Source organism: Taudactylus pleione, unplaced genomic scaffold, assembly GCF_031769625.1.
Source record: "Taudactylus pleione unplaced genomic scaffold, aTauple2 ptg000130l, whole genome shotgun sequence".
Taxonomy (NCBI): domain Eukaryota; kingdom Metazoa; phylum Chordata; class Amphibia; order Anura; family Myobatrachidae; genus Taudactylus; species Taudactylus pleione.
Genome location: NW_028284532.1, coordinates 8359870 through 8383645, shown reverse-complemented (window position 1 = coordinate 8383645; position 23776 = coordinate 8359870). Strand labels below are relative to the sequence as shown.

At 42.4% G+C, this 23776-nt stretch overlaps 1 protein-coding gene across 1 annotated transcript in view; it reads left to right on the top strand.

The window, feature by feature from the left end:
• Positions 1 to 23776, top strand: part of STAT6 (signal transducer and activator of transcription 6) — a 248504-nt gene that overhangs the window by 137458 nt on the left and 87270 nt on the right. Inside the window, exons 4-11 of the mRNA XM_088473126.1 lie at positions 4757 to 4840; positions 9414 to 9590; positions 10623 to 10771; positions 11606 to 11737; positions 14231 to 14419; positions 15712 to 15759; positions 18809 to 18896; positions 20439 to 20555. Coding sequence (XP_088329252.1) covers positions 4757 to 4840; positions 9414 to 9590; positions 10623 to 10771; positions 11606 to 11737; positions 14231 to 14419; positions 15712 to 15759; positions 18809 to 18896; positions 20439 to 20555 — 984 coding nt within the window. The remainder of the gene's footprint in view (positions 1 to 4756; positions 4841 to 9413; positions 9591 to 10622; positions 10772 to 11605; positions 11738 to 14230; positions 14420 to 15711; positions 15760 to 18808; positions 18897 to 20438; positions 20556 to 23776) is intronic.

Genomic DNA, 23776 nt, shown 5'->3' with positions numbered 1-23776 from the left:
TGAGGGGGGGGGCGCCGTAGCACGCACGTTCTTCGGGCACCCTGGCTACACACTACTCCTCTGCCTGGTCCGCCTGCATGCATTTGCCCCCCAGGCTAAAAGTTGCCAGCCAGCCCCTGCATACAAGAGTCCCAGCACCTATAGTTACCATACTGAGGGCCTCATTTACTAATGAGTTTTATCACCAAACGAGTGATAAATTTTACTGTGTATGATAAATGGTGCTCCAGCCAATCAGCTTCCAATTGTCAACTGTTAGAAAAATTACAGTTGGGATCCGATTGGCTGGTGGACCAATTATCATACACAGTGAAATTTATCACTCGTTTTGGTGATAAACCTCGTTAGTAAATGGAGGCCTATAAATGTAATTACAGTGATGGACTATAGTGGTAGAATGACCAGTGGCATTCTCAGATTTATGCTTCACAGCAGCAACATCCGTACATCATGTGCAAGGAAAGGGGATGCTAGGGGTAAGGGAAATGAGAAACTAGTTTTGAAACCAGTTTTTATACAATTGATTTATCCTTCATCATTTTAAAAAGGAATATGATCAGAATAAGTATGTTCAATTTTTTAACTATTCCTTTTTTTTTTCTAGTGACTTCCAATTTGTTATACACTGTAAACTTTTTATTTGTTTACAGTTGTCTCAGTTACAGTACTTTTGTTCTTGTTCATTTACTTTTATTCAAATAAAGCCAGGTGTTCCCAAAGTGGTTCTCAAGGCTCCCCAACAGTTCAGGTTTAGAGATATCCATGGTTGAGCACAGGTGGTTGAATCAGATTGACTGAGACACTGTTTTAGTCACCAGTGATCTAACATGGATATCTCTAAAACCTGAACTGTTGGCATGCCTTGAGCGTTTGGGAACCTCTGTTCTAGAAAGTCAATTCAATTAGGAGCGACTTACTCGCGTCCACAAGTAATTGCAGCTATGTCCTGCTCTGCGTCTGGGACAAGATCGGACCACGAGGAGAGTGAGTTGTAGGGCCGTTGGCGGTGCTTCCCCCTTGTGTCTAATTGAATTGCCCACTAGGAGTTCTGACAAGTAATATATACCAGGTGCCAAGGAAACACTAATTTAGACAAAAGTGTAAGCTGCTGCTCACCACCTGGGAGTGTTGCCACACTTCTCAACAACAGAGTATACAATGGAAAAATGGTGGAAAAGCACTGCAGACACGGACACCATTCAATAAAGTAAAAAATATTATTTCATTTACATACTAAAATATCAATCTAATACAATAGAATTTGTAGCAGATATAATTGCGTAAATATGTATCTCTCCTCAGACCGAATTATACAAAATGTAGTATAGACATATAGATTAGTAGCAAATGTGAAAATGGTACGGGATGTAGCTATGAGCTGCCGGTCTCAATCCCGACACTGTAATCCTGGCAAGGGATTTAAAATAGGCGTCGAAATACCGACGCCTATGTTAATCCCAACGCCGGAAAGCCGAGAGGTCGCCAGACCGATCGTCCTCTGCTAGGGGTGAGTATTCACTTAGCCAGGGATGGGGGGGGTTAGGTTTAGGGACCCCCGGGGAAATTTAGGGTTAGGCACCGCCCCGGGGAAGGTTAGGGTTAGGCTAGGGGAAGAGGGGGGGAAAAGTCCAGCAGACTTTTCGCTCCCATATTGAATACCCCTATAGGAGATCTGCACATACTTTGTGCCTCTAGAGCAGATATGTCAAACATGCGGCCCGCAGACGGCATGCGGCCCAAATGCACATTTTATGCAGCCAGACAAAGTGGGCTCAAATGCACATATTATGCGGCCCAACAGTAACAGTGTCACGTGATGATGCGCTGCGCTGCCGGGGAGAGATGCCACACCCCACAAGACCTGCATTCCCGTAATCCCGCCTCCCGGCAGTAACGCGCTGCCGAAGAGAGATGACACACACCACAAGGCCTGTGTTCCCGCAATCCTGCTTTCCGACAGTAACGCGCTGCCAGCTAGAGGTGGCACAAGGCCTACCACCGCGCTCTCAGCAGAATCTCTGTTGCACAGCCACAGCTCTGTACAGGCGCCTGTGAAACAAGCTCAGTCAGGCGGGACAGGACAAGCGCTGCAGCTGAGTACTGCCTGATGCTGCCATGCTCTGATAAGTTGGTCTACTTGACTTTTATACAGTAAGTATTTGCCTGTGCGATTTGTAGAAACTCGCAAGTTCGCATGTGAAATTATTTCCATGTTCAGAAGTACCTACCAGTGTGAGCAATTATTCTCATTAATGAAAGGAAACAAGTCTCCTGCTACAGTAGGTCATACATGCCGACATTCAGTTCCCTTCTTCCGGGAGGGAGCTGAATGTCTGTGCAAAGCGGGGGGCGTGGCCGGGTGATGACGTGGTTTTAGGGGTGGAACCGGGGTGGAGCCACACGATTGCATCATCGTGGCTCCACCCCCTCTTCACAATGCCGAAAATATTGGCATTGTGAAGCAGGGGACGGAGCCACGATGATGCGATTCAGCGCGAATCGCGTCATCGGGCCCCCCGCTGCCAGGGTTTCTTGTAGTAGTTGGGGGGGGGTCAGGCGGCAGCCGGGAGGCTTGCCTGCCTTTCCTGGGGGTCTGGAGCGGCACCCGATATTTGGGAGGCTCCCGACCAAATCGGGAGGGTAGGCAAGCCTGCAGAACGTCCAGATTGACAGACTTTCATCTTGGTTCAGTTTTAAAAGTGATCATATCCAATTAGATTTTTCCTGAAAATGAAAAATTGGTGACATTAAAGTTAATGTTTTCTTCCCCATACTTGACAAATCTTTGCTTAAAGTTTATTGTTGTTTTTTCTAATGGAGAATACACACAGTCAGATTTGTCAGATCTATCAGATGAACGATTGAACGATTTTACCAAAGATTTGAATGACTGAATGATTTTTGACTGCATTAAAATGAATGGAATCTTCCAAGTCTGACTGCAAACACATCAGATGTCAGATAGCGTTATCTGACCATCGGGAACGCGCATCGTTCATCGTCCATCGTTCAGGCATGTCAGATTTTCCTTCAGATATGAATGATTGAACGATTTTTTAAATTGTTATTGTTCAGATCTGAAGAAAAATCTGATCGTGTGTATGCACCATTAATAATGAACCTTTAAAAATTGCATATGCTGGAAGACTTTTTTTTTTCTTGCGGTCCACACACTCTTATGGAGCGTACACACGGTCAGATTTGTCAGACTTGTCAGATTTGTCAGATGAACGACTGAACGATTTGAACGATTTTACCAAAGTTTTGAACGATTTGAACGATTTGAACGATTGAACGATTTTTGACTGCATTAAAATGAATGGAATCGTCCAAGTCTGACTGCAAACACATCAGATGTCAGATATCGTTATCTGACAAACGGGAACGCGCATCGTTGATCGTCCATCGTTCAGGCATGTCAGATATGAACGATTTTCCTTCAGATATGAACGACTGAACGATTTTTAAATCGTTATCGTTCATATCTGAAGGAAAAATCTGATCGTGTGTATGCACCATTAGACTTTGAATATTCGGCCCGGTTGGGATTTTGAGTTTGACATGCCTGCTCTAGAGGGATAACTAACTTGTGGGATCAGGGGGCCTGATTCAGAGCTGAACGCTCTGACCAGAACGCTCACACTGAATCAGGGCCGTCCTATTTAAATGTGGAGCAGCCTTTTGGACGCTCGCATAGCTGTGGGTTACCACCCACAGCTTATGCGAGCGTCCATGATGATGGTTGCGATGGTCAAAGACCATCGCGACCATCGGGCTTGCAACGAGACCCTGCGGTAGGGTCTCGCTGCCGCAAGCCCAGGAGTGATTTTGGCTCTATCAGAGCCAAAGTCACTCCCACTGACATCATTACTGATGTCAGTGGGGCCGGACTCAGACGGTAGGCGTTCCCATGGGAACGCCTCCGTCTGGCAGCCACGCCCCCGGCACGCCCACCAAAGGGGGCGTGCTGTCAGTCACCATCGACAGCACGCCCCCTTTGGTGCGAGACCCCGAGCAACGTATTTCTTGTCGCTCGCCGTGTCTCGTGCATGCGCACATTGACCCGCTTGCGAGCGACCTTTGCTTGCAAGCGGGTCTGAATGACCCCCAGAGTTTTGTACAGGATAAAAAACAAAAATTGCATTTTCCCGTGTGAATTATTCACACCCCTGTTAATAGCTAATTTAATTTCCCCCTTGGAGTTATTATAATGAATTGCTGTCACAGACTTCCAGTTCACTTTCCTCGGCCCCTTCTGTTCTGTTTCCAGCTATTGTCTCTCCTCATATAACTGTATGTAAGTATAATAATGATAGCAGATCTATTGGGATTTCTATGCATGCACAGACTACAAGCCAAGCACGATATACTAATCCTTGTGACAGTTGACATGATGACTGGTACTGTAGGCTAGCTGGAATAGAGAGGCACAAGAAGGAGAGATCTCAAACAGCCCTAGTACAGAATCACTGGGGTGGTAACAAGCCAGTCAAAAACCTAATTTGTTTGTGAAAAATAGTATTAATTTTAATCAATGTAAAACAATTGTCAATTTTAAATAAGTATAATGCATTTCATTAGATAGCAAACCAATTATTTTTTTTCAGCATGTTATCAATATAATGCATTTAACAATTACATGATATGATAGATAAGGTGCAATATTTACTTATCGTATAGGTTAATTGGTTCTATGTAGATGTTGTGGTTAGGTGCTGTCTTTATTTCCTTCTAACATTTTTATCTCTGCATTTAGAGCCTGTCTCAGCATGAACCAATGACAATAATACATTTATTCAAGACTATTTGTATGGGAGAAATGGATGCCGTTGTGAAGAAGGTATGATTTCATCGCTCCATTTCCTACATTTCCAAAAGTATCTTAATTGTAGAAATGGATAGATTTCTTATATCAGTTGCAGGAAAGGAACACTTTGTGTAAAGGAAAACTGCCAAACATTGATGATTCAGATGTGGGCACTCAGGGGCATTTCAAGAGAGGAGGGGGCCCGTGTGCTGCACACCCTGCACCCACTATAGAAATGCCCCTGTGTAGACGCAATGCTGATATTTACGAAGATTGAGTGATTGTAAGCCTTTGCGCGTGCAGCGTTTGATTTGCAATTACACTGACACAGAGGATTCATTCGCAGTGAGTGACAGCCAGTCAACGTTTGTGGGAGGTAACGGAGTTGGCTAGAAAAACGCAGACGTATCGGACTGTTTAGATACTAATTTCTGGGCGTCCATAAATTACCCACTACGTTCTTGCTCACAGCAGGAAAGCCCTCTGCATGTCTGCAGTCCGGCTATGTCTGCGGTAGCTTAGACATACTCAAAAGGCTGATGGCCGCCTGAACTGCGTTCCATGTTTCCGGTTTTGTGCGTGAGTGGCAGATATGAGATGCTTTTAGTGGGCGCAGGGCCGTAACTAGGGTAGTGCGACGTGCCATGGCACAGGGCACTGCTGGGCAGGGGGCGCTGTTTGGGCCTGTCAATTTTCCTGTTTATTATCATTCTCACTTGTAGCTTCCTCTTCTTTTATCCCCAGGATCTCCTGGCCTCCCCTATGTCTTCCCTGGCCCTTCCCCATGAGGCAATGGGCCTCTTTCAGGTGCACTATCTAATGCCCCTATTTACAAAATGGGGGGGAGGCGCAAATGCTCTCTCTGGCACAGGCCACAAAAAAGTCTAGTTATAGCTCCGAGTGGGCGTCTCTAAGCACTGGATGGCGAGTGAGTCATTTGCATATTGTAGTTATGCAGTTGAGATCCATGAGAGATCACAGCTGTGACGGTATTTCTATCCACATCTGAATTGTGCCCACTATTCTTCTTATCCTGGCTGCTCCATTCCTACACTTTACAGCATTCCCTGGTATCCATGACTTTTAGCAGCTTTCTGCACTTAAGCTGAGACAATTGTTCATTATATTTGGCTAAGAAAAAAGTGTTGTTTGATGCCTGCAGAAATTGCCTGTCTGGGCAGAGCAAATAAAATAATTAAAATAATAAGAAGAATTATGCAGAGCCTGAGCCCTACGTAATACAGGTTGAGTCTCCCATATCCAAATATTCCGAAATACGGAATATTCCGAATTACGGAATATTTTTAGTATGACTGAGAATGTGAAACCTTTGCTTTCTGATGGTTCAATGTACACAAACTTTTTTTAAAGCACAAAATCATTAAAATACAGTATACAATAACCTTAAGGCTGTATGTATAAGGTGTATATGAAACAGAAATGAATTTCATGTATGTACACAAACTTTTTTTGATGCTCAAAATTATTAAAAATATTGTATAAAATGACCTGCAGGCTGTGTGTATAAGGTGTATATAGAAAATAACTGCATTCTGTGTTTAGTTTTGGGTCCTATACCCAAGATATTTAATTATAGTATGCAAATATTCCAACATACGGAATGTTCCGATATCCAAAATAGCCCTGGTCCCAAGCATTTTGGATATGGGAGACTCAACCTGTACAGTAATGTACAGCATAGAAATAAAAAAAAAAAAAGTTTTGTTCTTATTTAATAAAATATTTTTCTCTTTTCCATTAAGTAATGTGGTAGGAGTGGGTGTGCGGAGTTGTAAAATCTATCTCATTGGCCACAATAGTGCGGGAGCTTAATTCAGTAAGAGCCACCACCAATGTCATATTAATGGCCTTCCACATAATACCTGCTGCTGGAAAGCGGATTAGCTCTCCTATGTGGCGTTAACTTCCCAGTGATATTCGGGAGGCTGGCCCAAAGGCTTTGGCAGAGTGTGTCACTGGGAAGATGGTGCCAAATGAGAGGGAGTACCAGCTTGCTACCACCAGGTAGGTATACTCTGGGTGCTTCACAATTCCCTGTCCTTTTGTGCTTTTTTTTGGTTTCAATGATATAGCAGAGTAACCATAATTAATTTTAAAAACAACAACAAATGAAGGTTAACAATTTGCCTGGTATTGTCGCAACGTTTGCATCAAGTTTTGTGCGTTACCTGACATGATTGCAAATAATGCTAACAGTCAGAATTGCACACTGCACGGCTGTCGGAAGATAATCTTTCAGCAGCTGCCAATGGCAGAGGGACCTGTAGGCCCTCTGCATCCCTTGCGGCCAATCACTGCTGATCAGGCAGCCCCACGTGGCGACTGCAGAGAGTAGCACCCATGAGGAAATGTAAATGAAGCAGCTCTCATCTCCAGTGTAAACCTGGTGTAGCCGCCGGGGAAATACAGAGTCGCGATGTATCGATCATCGATCCAATATATTGAAGACATATTTGATAAAGATCTATATTAATGTTATGCGTTTTAAAAAAAGGAAATCTTTTTTTTAAATAAAATTGTGTTGCATAAGTTATAAATAGATGTTCTTGACATTATTCAATCATTAAAAAAAGTGGTTTTTGGAAAAAAATATTAGCCAGTTGCGTCTTCTTAAACTGGTTACCTTTCTCTTCTTCATTTCCTAATATATGTTTACCAGTAACTAGACTAACAGCACCAATCCTAGGACAAAAGTAGTGCAATCAAACCAAAAAAGCGCTCCCCACTCAACATGTATAACAAATAGGACACCAATGTGTTTTCACACAAAAAAATGGACAATAATCACCAAATGCAATGGTACTTAGCAGGGCCGTAGCTAGGGTAGTGTGGCCGGTGCCATCGCACAGGGCACCGCAGGGCAGGGGGCGCTGTTTGGGCCTATCAAATTTTTGTTTATTATCATTCTTGCTTGTAGCTTCCTCTTATTTCTTCCCCAGCATCTCCTGGCCTCTCCTATCTCTTCCTTGGCCCTTCCCAATGAGGCCATTCCCCTTTTTTGGGTGCATTATGTCCCTTTGAAAAATGAGGGGGGCACCAATGCTCTTTCTGGCACAGGGCACCAAAAAGTCTAGTTACGGCTCAGGTACTTAGTAACTCCAAGTCCTGAGTCTCCACTATTAGGCCTCTATGTTGAGGTTCTATTCAGTTTCCCTTGGGACAATGCCATATACATGAAGGGATATAAACGAAAGTAGAATAATGGTGCAGTAAGCCTCAAAAAGCATAAGTTTTAATAACAGGTTTGCACTTACAATAACGAGATGTATAAAAAGCATATAACAATTTCCATATACAAGACTGCGCTCAGCCCCCGTCCACGTGTCGACATCAAACCCAGATGTAACAGGGAAACAGTAGGACCGCCACTCCGGAAATAGAGGTCCACTAGGATGAAGTCCACATAGACAGGCTGCAGATGCTGCAATCAGTTCAGAGGGTGAGCCCCGCTTAACGCGTTTCGGACACCAAATGGTCCTTCGTCAGAAGCGTGGCATGCTCACCTAGTATCTTCCTTAAATACCCTAAACACAATTAACTCACATGATTCCAATTAACAAACGCCGGCATTTGTGTGTAGATCCGGAAGCCGGAAGTTACTCACCCGAGTGCGTTCCACCACACCCGGAAGCACCAATCCTAGGCAGACGAAACACATTTAGAGAATAATATATTTATATGGTAACCTAGTATAATGAGGATTAAATAAATTCTGGCAGCTTGTGTGGTCTATATTCTCTTATATCTGTATGTTCTTCATTGTCACAAGGAAACCAAACTTCCCATTTAGTGTAAAGTCTTACTCCCAACAGGCTTAATACGTTCTAACACGCTGCTCTTCTTATAATCTCTGAGGTTTTTGTGTCCTACGTATAAATCAGACTTTGAGGTTTTATCTCCTTTCATCAGACTACACAGATCTGTGGCCAAAATATTGAGCATAGAGATTAGATCACTTCGGGTCAGACATGAAGACAGAGTTATTTTTAGGTTTATTCCACCATGGGGAGTTGATGGTGTAAACATTGTTATAAGTATCAAAGTTTGGTATTGTATAGTTTTGTGAAAAAACAATGGGTCAATCTAACAGATGTTCTTTGTATACAACAATATCCTCTGCAGGCTGTAGAATCCAGAAAGACAAAAAGTAGTTACAAAAGAAGTATTCAATAGAAGTTACATGAGGCCTTCAAGGCAATATACATTATTATTAAATACTTTAGTTTAAATGTAACAAATTTAAATAAATTAATTTAAAAGCCTGTGGGGCAGATGTACTAAGCTCTGGAAAGTGATACATTGGAGACTGATAAACTACCAGCCACTCAGCTCCTGTCATTTTTCAAAGACAGCCTGTAACATCACAGTTAGGACCTGAATGGTTGGTAGTTTATCACTTTCAAATGTATCACTTTCCGGAGCTTAGTACATGTCCCCTATATATCAAATCTATGTATGTAGACTACCTTAAGTCCTTAACAGAATATGCCGTCCCTACCAGCACAAAGTCAATAACTCTCAGTTAAATATAAGGTTCTCTTATAGTGTTTCATACAGCATCTTCTGTGACTTTGTTTATCTCCAGAATAGTCGCTTGAATGCAGTCTTTCAGCCTAGAAAGGAAGAGATGATGTTTAATTACCGCAGTATGAAGTTGCAGCACAAATTGGAGCAGATCGCACTGGTGAAACAGAGACTGACGCTTCTAGTGGAGAATAAGCCATTCCAAACACAAGTACATGATTTATCAAGTCTACAAAAGGTAAAACAATATGTGAGCATGATTAAATAGAAATATGTTACAAGTTACAACAATATATATTTTGTACTTTCTAGGTAGAAAAACAACACCAACTTTGAAGTGAAATCTGCCCTTGCCAACCACCAATATCTGTTTCCTTAATGCACCAACAAACAGTTTAATTAATCAATTCACCAATAAACAGCCCGGATCATCAATCCACTAATAAACAGTCTGATCGTCAACCCCCCAATACACAGTCTGATCCAGCAATCCACCAATTAACAGTCTGATCTATTAATTCCCAAATAAGCAGTTTAATCTTTAATCTACCAATTAACAGTCTGGATCATTGATCAACCAATTAATAGTCTGATCCATCAATCCCTCAGTAAACTGTCTGATCAATCAATTCCCCAATAAACAGTCTGATCCATCAATCTACCAATTAACAGTCTGATTCATAAACCTACCAATTAACTGCCGCATCCATCCATTTACTAGTGTTCAGCACATAATATTGGAGTTATAATGAAAGTTGCTGCAAAACCAAAAATGGTCTGTGAGAACACCAACCAGGTGGAGGTTTGATTTATTCTTTCTAAACTGTGCTAAAAAGAATAGAATATAGTTGGCTGCATGTCTTTCCTGTGCGCCAGTATTTAGAAATATGAACCATTGTTGCCTCCTAAGAAATAGATATTTCTGCTTTATTTTGTATTGAAGATCAAGGGCTTCATATTTAAAATTGGAGATACACAACATGTGTTGCACCAACCCATTTACAGTACACAAACACCACCTTTTTTATTTTTTTAAAGGCAATGTCTAACACGAATGAACCGTAAGGGGTATATTTACTAAAGTGCGGGTGATTTTAGAAGTGGAGTTGTTGCCCATAGCAACCAATCAGATTCTACTTATCATTTATTTAGCACCTTCTAGAAGATAATAGCGAGAATCTGGTTGGTTGCTATAGGCAACAACTTAACTTCTAAAAACCCGCACTTTAGTAAATATACCCCTAAGTATTGTAATCTGTTTCCATTGCAGCAATGGGTAATATTGGTTGAGGAATCATTAAACACATTGAACACTGTTCAGGATCAGGCAATTAAGAGAATCGATATCTGGAAGAAGCAGCAACAGTTGGCTGGGAATGGATCACCCTTTGATGTGAATGTGCTTCCCTTGCAGGACAGGTGAGACAAGAAAGCATGCGTGTAAGTGGGAATTATTGAGAAAAACATACTATGTCACTAGACAAGCATATATAGGACCTGATTCAGCAAGGATCGCAACTGCGATTATGCACGCAGTCATCCGATTGTTGTGTTCTGCGCATGCACGCAATGTGCCTGCGCGATGGTCTCACTGCGATCGGAGTGACTACGCAGACCCATCACAGAGTGATTGACAGGAGGTAACCGTTCAGGGGTGGTGACGGGTAGGCGGTTGGAGGAACGCAGGTGTGTCAGTGCTTTTGAACGCTGTTACAGCGGTGTGCGTAAATTAGCCACTGCGGTGCCATATGCAGCTTGGGCTTTCACTGCGTGCCATGAGGTTAGCAATTTCTGAGTAAGGTCAGACCTTGTGCAAGTGTGCGTGAGGCTGTGATGGTACTCGATGTTACCGATGGTTTCACAAGCTTGCTAAATATTACAGATGTGTGTAAGGTAAAGTGGGCGACTTTATGTTTGGCATTGCGATTGCAGTCATTAGCATATTTTTGCAGTGAGACTGTATACGTAATCGCAGATGAGATCGCAGGTGTCCTAACCCTTTCCAGATGCCGACTGTGGGATTTTGACCGCCGGAATCCCGAGCGCTGGCATATGTCAAACAATACAAACATAATTAAGGATTTAATAAAACCATGTCAAACTATATCAGGTATGTTAGAGAATGAAAAACACTGACAGTATAAAGACATTGTTATGCAGACCTGCCACAGAATGGCCTAAGAATATTGTTTCTAACCAGACTATAAAACTGCAAATGCAAGATTTGTTTGTGTGACTTTTGTCTTTTTCTAGGTTGGAGTTTCTTTTTGGTATATACAACAAACTGTTTCATTTGGTTGGAGAACTTGGTGAGACAGGACAGGGATTGGTGAGCCCCAGATTTTTTGATCAAATAAACTCTGGCTTTGGTGCTCTTATTAAGAGGTACGGTAAGATTTTAAATATTTTATTTTGTTCTACAGTAGAGTTATCTTAAAATAATGATGTACTGTAATCATTCAATGAGGAAGTTTAATGCATGAACTTTTATTTAGAGGTACATTTGACACCACAATCTTCCTCTACAAGGAGGAATACTGCTATTAATATTACACCATGTGGCTGTAAGTTACACATCCCCCATCCACTTTATTTCTGGCATGTCCATGGATAACTGGTACAAGGAGCCAATATAATAGATTATTTAAATATGTTCAAACACGCCAACAGTACAGACATAGCATGAGAGAATGGTACAAATGGCATTCCAGAGTCATACTATGGATCAAGAGCATGAGGGGCAGCAAACATGAGTAAAATAAGCTCACAGGCAGGGCCGTCTCTTTCACTGGGATTGTTGGGCAGTTGCCCAAGGACCCAAAGCTTCAAGGGCCCCTGCAGCCACGGCCAGTTAGTAATGTTTTTTTTTTAAAGCACTGTGGCTGTGTGTTGCGATTCACCCTCCCCCCCGGGTGACAAGCGATTCAACCCCTGCCCCCCCACCCCTTCCGCGCCCCAGCCCCCGTCCCCAGTTGACAAGTCGCGAGTACTCAACGGTCCGCTTCATGAGCCAGTCAGACGACAGCTTGACTTCATGCGCAAGACGCAGCAGCTCCGCCCAGGCCAGCTGCTGGTGGCTTCACCTCCTTGTAGTGTGCCACTCATCCACTCTTGCCGCATAATCCAACTGTCTCTCTGGTGCCGGACTGGTGGTGGTGAGGTCACTAGAGCAGGTCAAGGATCTGTCCGTCGTCGTCCTGGGGTCTGGTCTCAGCCTGCTCATCAGTACTCAGGTCAGGAGACTCTCTGAGTGATAGGACCACTTTAGTAAGCACAAAAGCTGCCTTCAGTTTGCATGGGAATGCAACCTACCTACCAGTTTATGAACTTGTCATGAGTCATGACTAGGACATTTTCGATAATGTAATGTAACATACATTACATTATCAAAAATGTCCTAGTCATCATGACTTATGACAGGTTCATAAACTGGTAGGTTGCATTTTCATGCATATTAAGTCAACACAAAAGCTGCCTTCAATATAAGTAGGCAACAGGTAACTGACAGTTATCTCAACTACTGAAGGGGATTATTGTGTTGATGGGGTTCCCTGTCATAACTAATGTGCATGTAATGTGGTTTGAGGTGTTGTTACCTCAGGGACATTCTACCTGTTATTACTTATTACTACAGAATTCAGAAAGAACATCAGTCTACCTGTTGTGATAATGTTGATAACTGCATGATGTGTGTCTAATAGGTGTCATGGGTGGGTAGGGGCCCCAGTGAATTGCTTTGCCCAGGGCCCACACTGCTGTTAAGACAGCTCTGCTCACAGGACCAGTTGTTTCCCACAAGTCCCATTATAAGGCACATCAGATTTGTAGCATGCCCCTTATATGCCTTTAGACTCCTCCACTTACCTCTTTTGTGCCACCAGACTCCTCTACATGCCCATTTTGTGCCACCAGACACCTCATAAGCTAATTTTTTGCCACCAGACACCCCACATGCTCCTTTCGTGCCAACAGACACCTCCAAATGTCCCTCTGTATAGCCTGTACTGTGCTGCCCCCCCATCTGCATGCTTTTTATCATTCTCTCTCCCCCACCTGAGTCTCTATGTCTTGTAATGTGCTGTCAACAGATATTGGAGTTATAGGGAACTGGAAAGTAGGGCTGCTTGTAAGCATAAAGATAAATAAGGGTCAATCTATAATGCTCTGTGACAATGACTTTCTTCCCCACACATTAACTTACATTAAGCATGCCTTCCTCTAAATCATGATGATCCAGTCCTCTCTGCCTCCACTCCTTGGCCAGACAATCCCATCCCCCCCAGTTTCAGTCTGAAAGGCAGTGGATGTGCTTTTGCAGGGAACCTAAGATCTAGAAGCAAAACCCAGGACAGCTACTGAACCTCACCAAACCAGTAATAGCCCTATTGGGGCCCCTGTGTGACTGCCGTGTTCACCCTATCATTAATGTGTGGTCATAGCCTTTGCATCCCCTCCTGGCTACATCACTGATTCGGAGAGGCATGAGTGGTGAAATCCTATCCAATAAGCTCATTTGGGTATGTGTCAGATTGCTCTGTTTCTCCCATTCTTGCAAAAATCTGTTTAAAGCTGTTGAAAAGGGCTATTTATTTATTATACAATATTTGCTATTCGTTGTCTCCCCATCTCTCTATTGTATTTGAGAGCCTGAGTTTCCCATTAAACCCAATTTGTCATATATATTGTAAGACACACATGGCCTTATTCTGAGTTGCATGCAAGCCCAAATATGGCCACATCTCTCAATATTTTGTTTTTCATTCTGTGAAGCTATATAAATAATACACTCCTTAAATATATATACTGTAAGTGAGTGATGTGCATAATTACATGAATCACTATGAAGAGTATATACCATTTTCAATTATTTTTCCATAGCTCTTTTCTGGTTGACAAGCAGCCACCTCAGGTACTGAAGACACAGACCAAGTTTCAATCCAGTGTCAACTTCATGCTGGGCTCCAAGATCCTCTCTGGCATTAACAAAATGCCGGTGATAAGAGCCAACATTGTCACAGAAAAAAGGGCACAAGAGTTGTTTTTGGCATCTTCCAGCGATTCATTGAAGTGAGTAAAAATAGGGATGTTGGTAAACGGGCCTGCAGTATTTGTGAAGAGGGAGTTTTCAGTTTCAAGACATATAGATCCACAAAAATCCAGGAACGCAGAAAATAAGTATCAGGTGAAGTGCTGTAATCATGCACATGCACCACTATAAGAAGAACAGTAACATGAACATTACAGTAACAGGAAAAAGAGAATGAGTGACGTGATTTGCGTCACAACGCCCCTTGCACTTGACACTTGACATCCCCCGGAGGGGAGGTCCCAAAAATAGGCCATTAGCCTTAGTGAATGTAGAAAAATGCTCTGATGCAGGAGATTTTTTTGTAGTCCTCCATTAGATTACTTTTGTGGGCTTGTGGTGCACAAGATGAGATGTGCATGTCAGCAAACAGAAGAACAACTCTTAGTATTACATTTGGACAACCACCCTAATTCCACATTTACAATTTGCACCATTGGAGCCTCATATATGTCGTAAAAGCTCATTAGCGCTATGGAAAATTGGAGCTCCTGTTTATGCTGTTATGCTGTCCTTTGCCAACAGTATTTTGCCTGCTTAATCAATTCATTTTATACACTTTTATTTAATACATAGCACAAAATCCATGTCATCAAGCAAATATGATTTAAAAATAAACAAATATGATTTGTAGCCCAAAATCTATTTCGTGGACACATAATCAGTGGTATAAATAAACGATACAAGACTATTTTGTGACCTAAAATAATTGACTGTCTGCAAAATAACTTATTTTAATAAGTTTAACTGTCATACAAGTTGTTTGCCAGTTGCTGAATAATGATATACAATCAGAGGCGGATTTCCCGCTAGGCAGTAAAGGCACCCGCCTAGGGCCCAGCGGGTAACAGGGGGCCCGTGGCCAGAGCTGTATACAATATATAAATATATATTAATATATAAATATTGTTCACATAATCATTCTTGTGGATTACTATATAATGGATTTATGGAGTTTACAGAATAGATGGATTATTTAACAAAACAAATTTTGTGTAAAAAGACAAAAACTTGAATATCCATTGGTGGTGGTTTAGGAATTGTAAAGCCTTTCTCTTCCCCGAGATCCCAGCACTCAGAATACTATCCCACAGCTCAGTGCTGTGCTGCTCTCTTCTTTTATGAACAGAGAAATACATGAGAGTGAGGTACAGAAGGTCAGAGTGCTGGTATTTGAGAAATCCATAACCACAGTTACATCATTTTCCCATGACTCCACGTTATATGTTATTCAGGCCTGCTAACTTGATGTTCTTTATTTTTATTTTTTTAGTGAGTTTGTTGGAAACAGCTCAACAAGAACAGGATCAAGAATGGCAGAGTAAGAAGCCTGCATGCTGCATAAATGTTACTTTGATGCTGTATGCTGAAAAACGATGGTATTCGATTAAAGGGAAACAAACATTAGTGCAAACTAGAGATGTCCAGGCTCGGATCAGTTCTAAATTTCCTGCCAAATTCAGTTCTTTTTCCCGCAAAAAATCGGGTCTCAGAAAGAGGCAAAACGTCATCTTTCATGGACAAGCATCATCTTTCATGGACTTTTGTCCAGGAAAGATTATATTTTTCCATGAAAGATGACATTTTGCCTCTTTCTGAGACCCGATTTTTGGCTGGAAAAATCCGAAATTGGCAGAAAAATACGAACTAATCCGAGCCTGCACATCTCTAGTGCAAACATTTTATGTAGTATTAGTATTTTGGACCTGTCAGTCATGGGTCGCTAGCTATCATGCCTAATGTTGCAGGAGTTTTTTTACTGTCTTCCCCAACTTTCCCATGTCTGTCTTTCTCTCTCTCATTTCTTTCATCTCTTTCCCCCTCTTCCCACCTGTCTCTCATCTCTTTCCAAACTCTCCCCATCTTATCCTCACATTTCTGTCCCCCTTCCATTATCTCTCTCATCTCTGCTCCTCTACTCCCAGTCTCTCTCTCATCTCTGTCCCCTCTTCCACCCTCTGAGTCTCTTATCCATCCACCATCTCGCTCTCATTTTCGTCCCCCCTCCTCCCATCCCTCTCTTCCATCTCTGTCCTCCTGTGTCAATCAGACTCCCCCTGTGTCTCTCGTCTCTCAGCCTCTCCTTCTGTGTCTCTCAGCCTCTCCCTCTGTGTCAATCAGCTTCCCCCTCTGTCTCTCAGCCTCTCCCTCTGTGTCAATCAGCTTCCCCCTCTGTCTCTCAGCCTTTCCCTCTGTGTCATTCACCCTCCCCATCTGTGTCAGTCAGCCTCCCCTGTGTCTCTTACCATCATCTGTGTCTCTCAGGTGGGCCCCATCATCCTCTGTCTCCCCAGCCAGCCCGTGTCTTCATCTCCAGCCCCCCTCCAACCCCAACCCATGTCTTCCAGTCAAGCCAAGCCAAGTCCAAACCAGCGCAGCCCACACTTATCTCCTACTATTGCTGTCTGTCTTTGCGGGCAGCTCCTCTCTTCAGTGTCCAGCAGCACAACATCATGACATCACGCCGCTGAGTCTGAAGACCATAAAAATGATTGTGCCACCCACTGCTGTCCCGGCTTTGCCTCCTTTCTATGCAGTTTGTCCCGTTTTCATGTTAGACATGAAAACGGAACAAAATCCCACAAGAGGGAAAGTGATACTGGGTACGGCATACTGGCTATGAATTTCTTAATGGTACGCCATACCGCCCCATACCGCTACACTTGCACCGCTGATGTGATGTAGTCATAAAAAGAAAAGAGAAGAATGGTAGAAATAAGAGAGTAGTCAGTACAAAGGTGATCGGCTGATGAATAAGTATGTAGGAAATAAAAGCAGTCAATATAAAAAATTTAAGAGTTAGGTGAGTAAAGAATTGAAGAATCTTTCCAGACAAAAAAAATTAATTATTTGAGAACTGGTAAATGAAAGCAAAGTACAATACATGTAACATGATAAAAAATTAAAATGAAGTAATGAAATATGATAAATATAGTTCTATTTGGTATGTTTGTTTTCCCACAATAATTATACTATGCTGTGATGGGAAGGGAACAGTGATAATAATGACATTCTATGAATGAGAAAAAGATAATAACATTAATGAAGATGAATAAGTAAATAATGTGCAGTGGTAAATAACGGTCAGATCGTCTGACCGTTCGGCCGGCTGTAGCTGTCGTTATCGACAGCTACAGCCTGGCGTAAAGCTGGCCACACACTAGACCAACTTTCATCCAACCATCCAACTAGTTGTCTGGTTGGAATGAAAATCTGGTAAGGAATGGGAGTAAATGATGATCAGCAATTTGTTCCTAAATGCCAGAAAACAGATGAAAATGGTCGTTCAGACAAGTTTGAACAAATTTTTTAGCTCAAACATTTAACAAACAACAGTTTTTGTCCATTTTCCGGCGTTTGGGAGCAAATTGCTGATTGTCATTTGCTTTCATACCTTGCCAGATTTTCATTCCAATCAATCAACTAGTTGGCTGGTTGGATGTAAGTTGGTCTAGTGTGTGGCCAGCTTTAGCCTATACCCACAGCAGGGACAGCGCTGTCCCTGCTGCGGCGGCTGCCGGCTCCAGGGCTGCACGCGGGGATCTCGCGATATTTGCGAGATCCCGCGCATTCTCAGTGGAGCCGGCCGGGCCTGACACACTTCGCATCAGCACTAGGCTGATGCGATGTGGTCTGTAGCGGGTAGCGCCGGAGGGGGGAGTTAACGCTCCCCCTCTCCGGCCGGTGAGATGTTCACACATCTCACCGGTAGTGCTTCCTGCTTCGCCTCGGTAAAGAGGCGAAGCAGGAAGCGTTATAGCGGCACTTAACGTGCCACTATAATACATCTACCCCATTGGCTGCTTTCACTTCCATTACTTTATTTTTATTATTGCTCATACATTTTTTTCATTAAACAGCTGTAAAAAGAAACACTTTTTGTACCTGAAATAAATCATAGCTTATTATTAAGTGTGTCCCACTTAACTCATTTAAATACATTATATTCACGTTCACTTTCATCTTACATTTTTTTTCAGCACTTATTCAGCTACATCCCATGATACCATTGAGTTTCCCATCTTTTATATACATATATATATATATATATATATATATAATTATATATATATATATAATATATATATATATATATATAAATATATGCTGTATATTGGTGAATATAAAATAGGTATACTTTCATAATCCTGTATTATACCATACTCCAAGACTAGCTCTCAAAATACTTTTTCCCATAAATCTCCACCAAGTCTGGTAAAGAAAAGATTTCCAATCCAAAATACAGGCAGGGATCACAAGCCACGTAACGCCAGCCAGTAATCAGCTGCTATAATTATCATTGTTTTCCCAGTCTTTATATAGAACTCTGCCTTTCAGTGGAGCATTTCATTTTGTGTCTATGATTACAGCGATGGCAGTGGAGAAATAGAAAATGGAAGATCTGTGTTTGAGCTCAACCAAGCCACGCGGACATGTGGAGCGGTATTTAAAAACATGGTATGTATAAAATTAATTACCTTGCCTCCCTTTGTAACACAATGTTTCAAGAAAGACTCTCTAGTACAGAGAACTAGCAACAGGTAATCTATGCAGTGCTGCTTGTACTTTCCAACTGTCCGCATGCTTAGGTGGCCAATTTAACAGGCTCAACAGCACCCTGTGCCTGCTCCACCCCCTTTAGCACATGACATCATGAGGTCATGCATAGAGGGCGGGGACTCTAGAACCTGGAAGTGCAGCAGTGCCCGAAGCGTCTTCAAGGAGTACACACGACAGAATCCAAAGGACACTACGGGCGGTACTGTAGCAGCAATACTAGCTGCAGGGTGCTGGTCCAGGCAGCCTACTAGCCAGAAGCAAGGGCCGTGGGGCAGTGACAGTGCCAGCCTTGGTGCCCTGCTCTGTGCCGCCGCACCGGTCGCACACCCCTAGTTATGGCCCTGCACTGGAGGTTCAGCAAAGACTTGAAATCTTAGCTATCGAGAGTTCTTCTCAACGGACCTGTCATCAGGGGAGCAAGTCATTTGTTTCTTTGTTTATTGTAAAGTAGATGAACAGTATTAACAATGAAAACATTAAAGAGGACCTGAACCTGGTGTGCAGTTAGCAAAATATGGATGACCCTATTCACTTAGGAGAGAGTATTTATCCATGTGCTAATTATGGGGCCAATTTAGCACTAAATATTTACGGGATATTCCCTGAAAACATCCATTTTTGGGGGTATCCGCAAATATTAAGGATGTACTATGGAGGGATCGCACAGATATCTGTGGCGGCATCTCCATTTCCGTTGGTAAATGCAGCCCCTACAGGTTTCTATAGGGGCTGCTGGATTTACCAAGGTCTGGAATGTGAAGCATTCTGGGGCTTGGCCCTGATGGCATTATCCTATATTAACCTATGGGCTGCTATTTTGCACATTTTTACCCCCCTGGTGTCGCATGCACGTGATGCATGTTGACCATTTCGACAGTCTTTTTATTCCAAACCACAAAGAAATTACAGGCTTCTCCTGAGGTCCCTATAATTTTGCATGTTTTTGCATTCCCCATAGTCTGGCACTACATGGTGGCCATTTTCCCGGAGATTTGCGCATACGCAGTAGAGAAGTCCCCAGAACATAGCGTGGATGCCATTTTCTTAGAGACCTGTGCATGTGCAGTAGTATCTGGTACAAAGCCAGAGTCTACTGTGCTTCTGGAGAGGAGGGGTCCTGCACGGAGGCTGCACATGGGACCCCTCAGCCCCTGTTTAAATGTGTGGTTAGAAAACAAAATTCAGCATCAAAAACAAGTGCTGGCCGGATGGTTCTCCAGGGTCTTTGCATGTTTGGGGTCTGCGGCACAGAAAATGAGGTAGAAAATTAGCCAGGTGATTTACATTGCTGTATTGTTCTAAACCGGATTTAAACTTTATTTTTGCCCAATTAGTCCTAGATGAATTATGCTAAATGTTTTTGTGACAATTTTGTTGGTTAACCCTTATTGATTGTTTTCTGAACTAGCTAATTTCATAATTTGTGTTTCTTGTTCTCAGCTGCTGAAGAAGATAAAGCGATGTGAGAGGAAGGGATCAGAATCTGTGACAGAAGAGAAATGTGCCATATTATTCACAGCAGAAATTAACTTCAGTGGCTCAACTTACATCGTCCAGGTAACCATGGAGGTCAAAGGGCCTGATTCATTACGTATCGCAATATAGCGTACACACGCAGTTCAACTGCGGTAGCATGCTAATACATTGCAATCACAATGCAAACTCAGCACTACATAAGGACGCCCACTTTACATTGCACACATCCGGTATATTTAGCAGAATAGCGAAACCATCGGTACCATCACAGCCTCACACACACTTGCACAAGCCCTGACCTTACTCAGAAATTGCTAACAACCACGCACGCTATGAGACCTCACACTGCATATGGCATCGCAGTGGATAATTTATGCATGCTCCTGGAACAGCGTACGAACACACTGGCACGCCTGCATTTCCCCGACCACCACCCACAAACGGCACTTCCTGTCAATCACTCTGCAATGAATCTGCGTAGCCTCTACGATCGCAGTCCCGATCGCAAAAGCTAGTTCGCGCAGGCGCATTGTGATGCATACGCATGCGCAGAACACAACAATCGGCTGATTGCATGCGTAATCGCAGTTGCGAACGGCAGTGAATCAGGCCCAAAGTGCATAACAGACAAGGCACAACCCAATATCTACTTTCAAATGCTCTCTACCCTACAGTATGTATTTACTATTACCCACCTTGAAACAAGAAGTTTACAGAGAAGCTGTGCTAATGTCTGACTGCATTTACTGTGTGCCGAAATGCTATCAGTAAACAGCAGGAATGTTGTGCTGCATTTGCTTTATAGACATGGAATGCTCTGAAGTTATAGAATAAAACTGGATTTTGAGTGACAGTTTATGTTTTAATACTCAATAAAAGAGCAGCCGTCTGTTTAAAAAGCACCAAGATATTTTCACTTGCGCCTTCACAAATTTCCAGTCTCTAAAGATAAGTTTTTTTAATTTCCTCCTGATAAGATGAGCAATGGTTTTAATGAAGGGTCACTAGCAATACTTATTTTATTTATTAAAAGCTAACTTCACCTTTCAAAAATATTATGGTCCCTATTCAATTAGAGTGGCGAAAAACATTTGCCGCTGCGATGTTTTCGCCACATTCCAAAGTATCACCCTATTCAATTCCAGCACGTTTTCACATGAGTGAAAACTCCATAGGCGAAAACGTTTCTCTACCCAAAGGCAGGTGAAATGATGTGCAAAATCCCTATTTTGGCATAAAAATGTGGGGACTTGCTTCAGAACCCTTTGGACACCCCCCACCCTAATGACTAATTAGGCAAAACAATTTGGGGGCAAAAATATAAAAAGTGTTGGAAAATGGGCATAGAGTTATGGGTCAGGTATTTGGGGAATAACAGAAAAAATTTATAGTCCTGGCGCTAGGGAAGTGATACCCAGATGAATTGCAGTAAAAAACAAATCAAATAAAACAATCATGTAACAAGCTGCAGCCAACCTGAAAAGAGGAAGGAATGCCACTCCTCAATAAACAGATAAAAAACACACACACAGATGGCGCTGCTTGATAAACAATTGAGTATGTTTAATGAATATATAGAAAGTATATAATAAAAATACTCCCGGGAGTGTATCAACAAAAATGAAACCGATAAATACACAGATAATGTCTAATAAAAAATGCTAATAGTAGCAGAAAATATGCCAATAAATGACACCTGCTGGATACGGCATCAAACAGCTGGAATCTTATAATAGATACTTCACAGAATAATGAAATATAAAGTTAATATTCAAAGCTGAGACCATTCATCATAGCCAAAAAATGAATATAGAAGTAAAATAGAGACTCTCAATATGTATCAGTAAGTCTCTACATAGTAGTCAGAGCTCCAGAGTAAGTGGCTGTAAAGCGGCACAGTGTGGAATAGTTACTATGCAGAGGTGGGTGCTCAATCGTGTGTTTAAATGGAGGGTATCCTGCAGCAGTGTGCTCACAGGGACCAGTGTCGCAGACGTCTGCTTTCTACCCCCGTCGGGGCTCCTGCACAATGCGCTCACCTCCGGGTGATGCAGCCGCTCCAGGTGATGTGGCCGTTCAGTGTGCACGGCAATAAGGACGGGTCTCCCGCACAACGCGCTCACCTCCGGGTGATGCAGCTGCCCCAGGTAATGTGGCCGTTCAATGTGCATGGCAATAGGGACGGGGCTCCTGCACAGCGCGCTCACCTCCGGGTGGTGCAGCTTCTCCAGGTGGTAGTGTGCACTGCAATATAAACGGAAACAGGTAATGAATGTGCACAGAGCCAGGTAGGCTGATGTGATGTACTGGCACCTCAAATCAAACGGTAACAGCCGTCAGAAGTCCGTAAACTTCAACGCGTTTCTCTGCATACAGCAGCTTTATCAAGAAGCGGAGATTCCTTTCTGTATCCTGGGAGGGATTAAATACCCCCTCCACAATTGTTGATTAATTAATTAGTCAATTAAATTTCAAATCAGCCTTCAATAAAGCTATATTACTCCAAATAAATAAAGTGAAGAAAAACAGCTTATTTATAACAAATAAAAAAATAAAAAAACAATAATAATGACAATAACATTAATAATTAATTATTAATAAAAGACTGCTACCCAGACAGATTATTAGCATAAAGCAATACACAAGGAGAATTAGAGAGCAATGAGCAATTACAGAGTAATTATATCAAACATAGTCATATAGTCAAAACCAAATAGAAATCTATATTAAACAACCAAAAATGATCATATAAATTCTAGATCTATATTATCATTTAAACCATTTGGCTTAAGAGATTGCATTTTCAGAATCCACGCAGCCTCTTGTCTACATAGTATTCTAAAGCGATCACGACCTCTAGGGGTCTTAGAAATCACCTCTAGCCCAACAAGTTTCAAACCAGTGGGGTCGCTAGAGTGTTTATCAGCAAAATGCTTAGGAACACTATGTTTAAGAAGTTTATTAAGTATGTTTCTTCTATGTTCCATAAATCTAGCCTTTATAGTTCTTGTAGTTCGGCCTATATAATATAACTCACAAGGGCAGACCCCGACGGGGTAGAAAGCAGACGTCTGCGACACTGGTCCCTGTGAGCACACTGCTGCAGGATACCCTCCATTTAAACACACGATTGAGCACCCACCTCTGCATGGTAACTATACCACACTGTGCCGCTTTACAGCCACTTACTCTGGAGCTCTGACTACTATGTAGAGACTTACTGATACATATTGAGAGTCTCTATTTTACATCTATATTCATTTTTTGGCTATGATGAATGGTCTCAGCTTTGAATATTAACT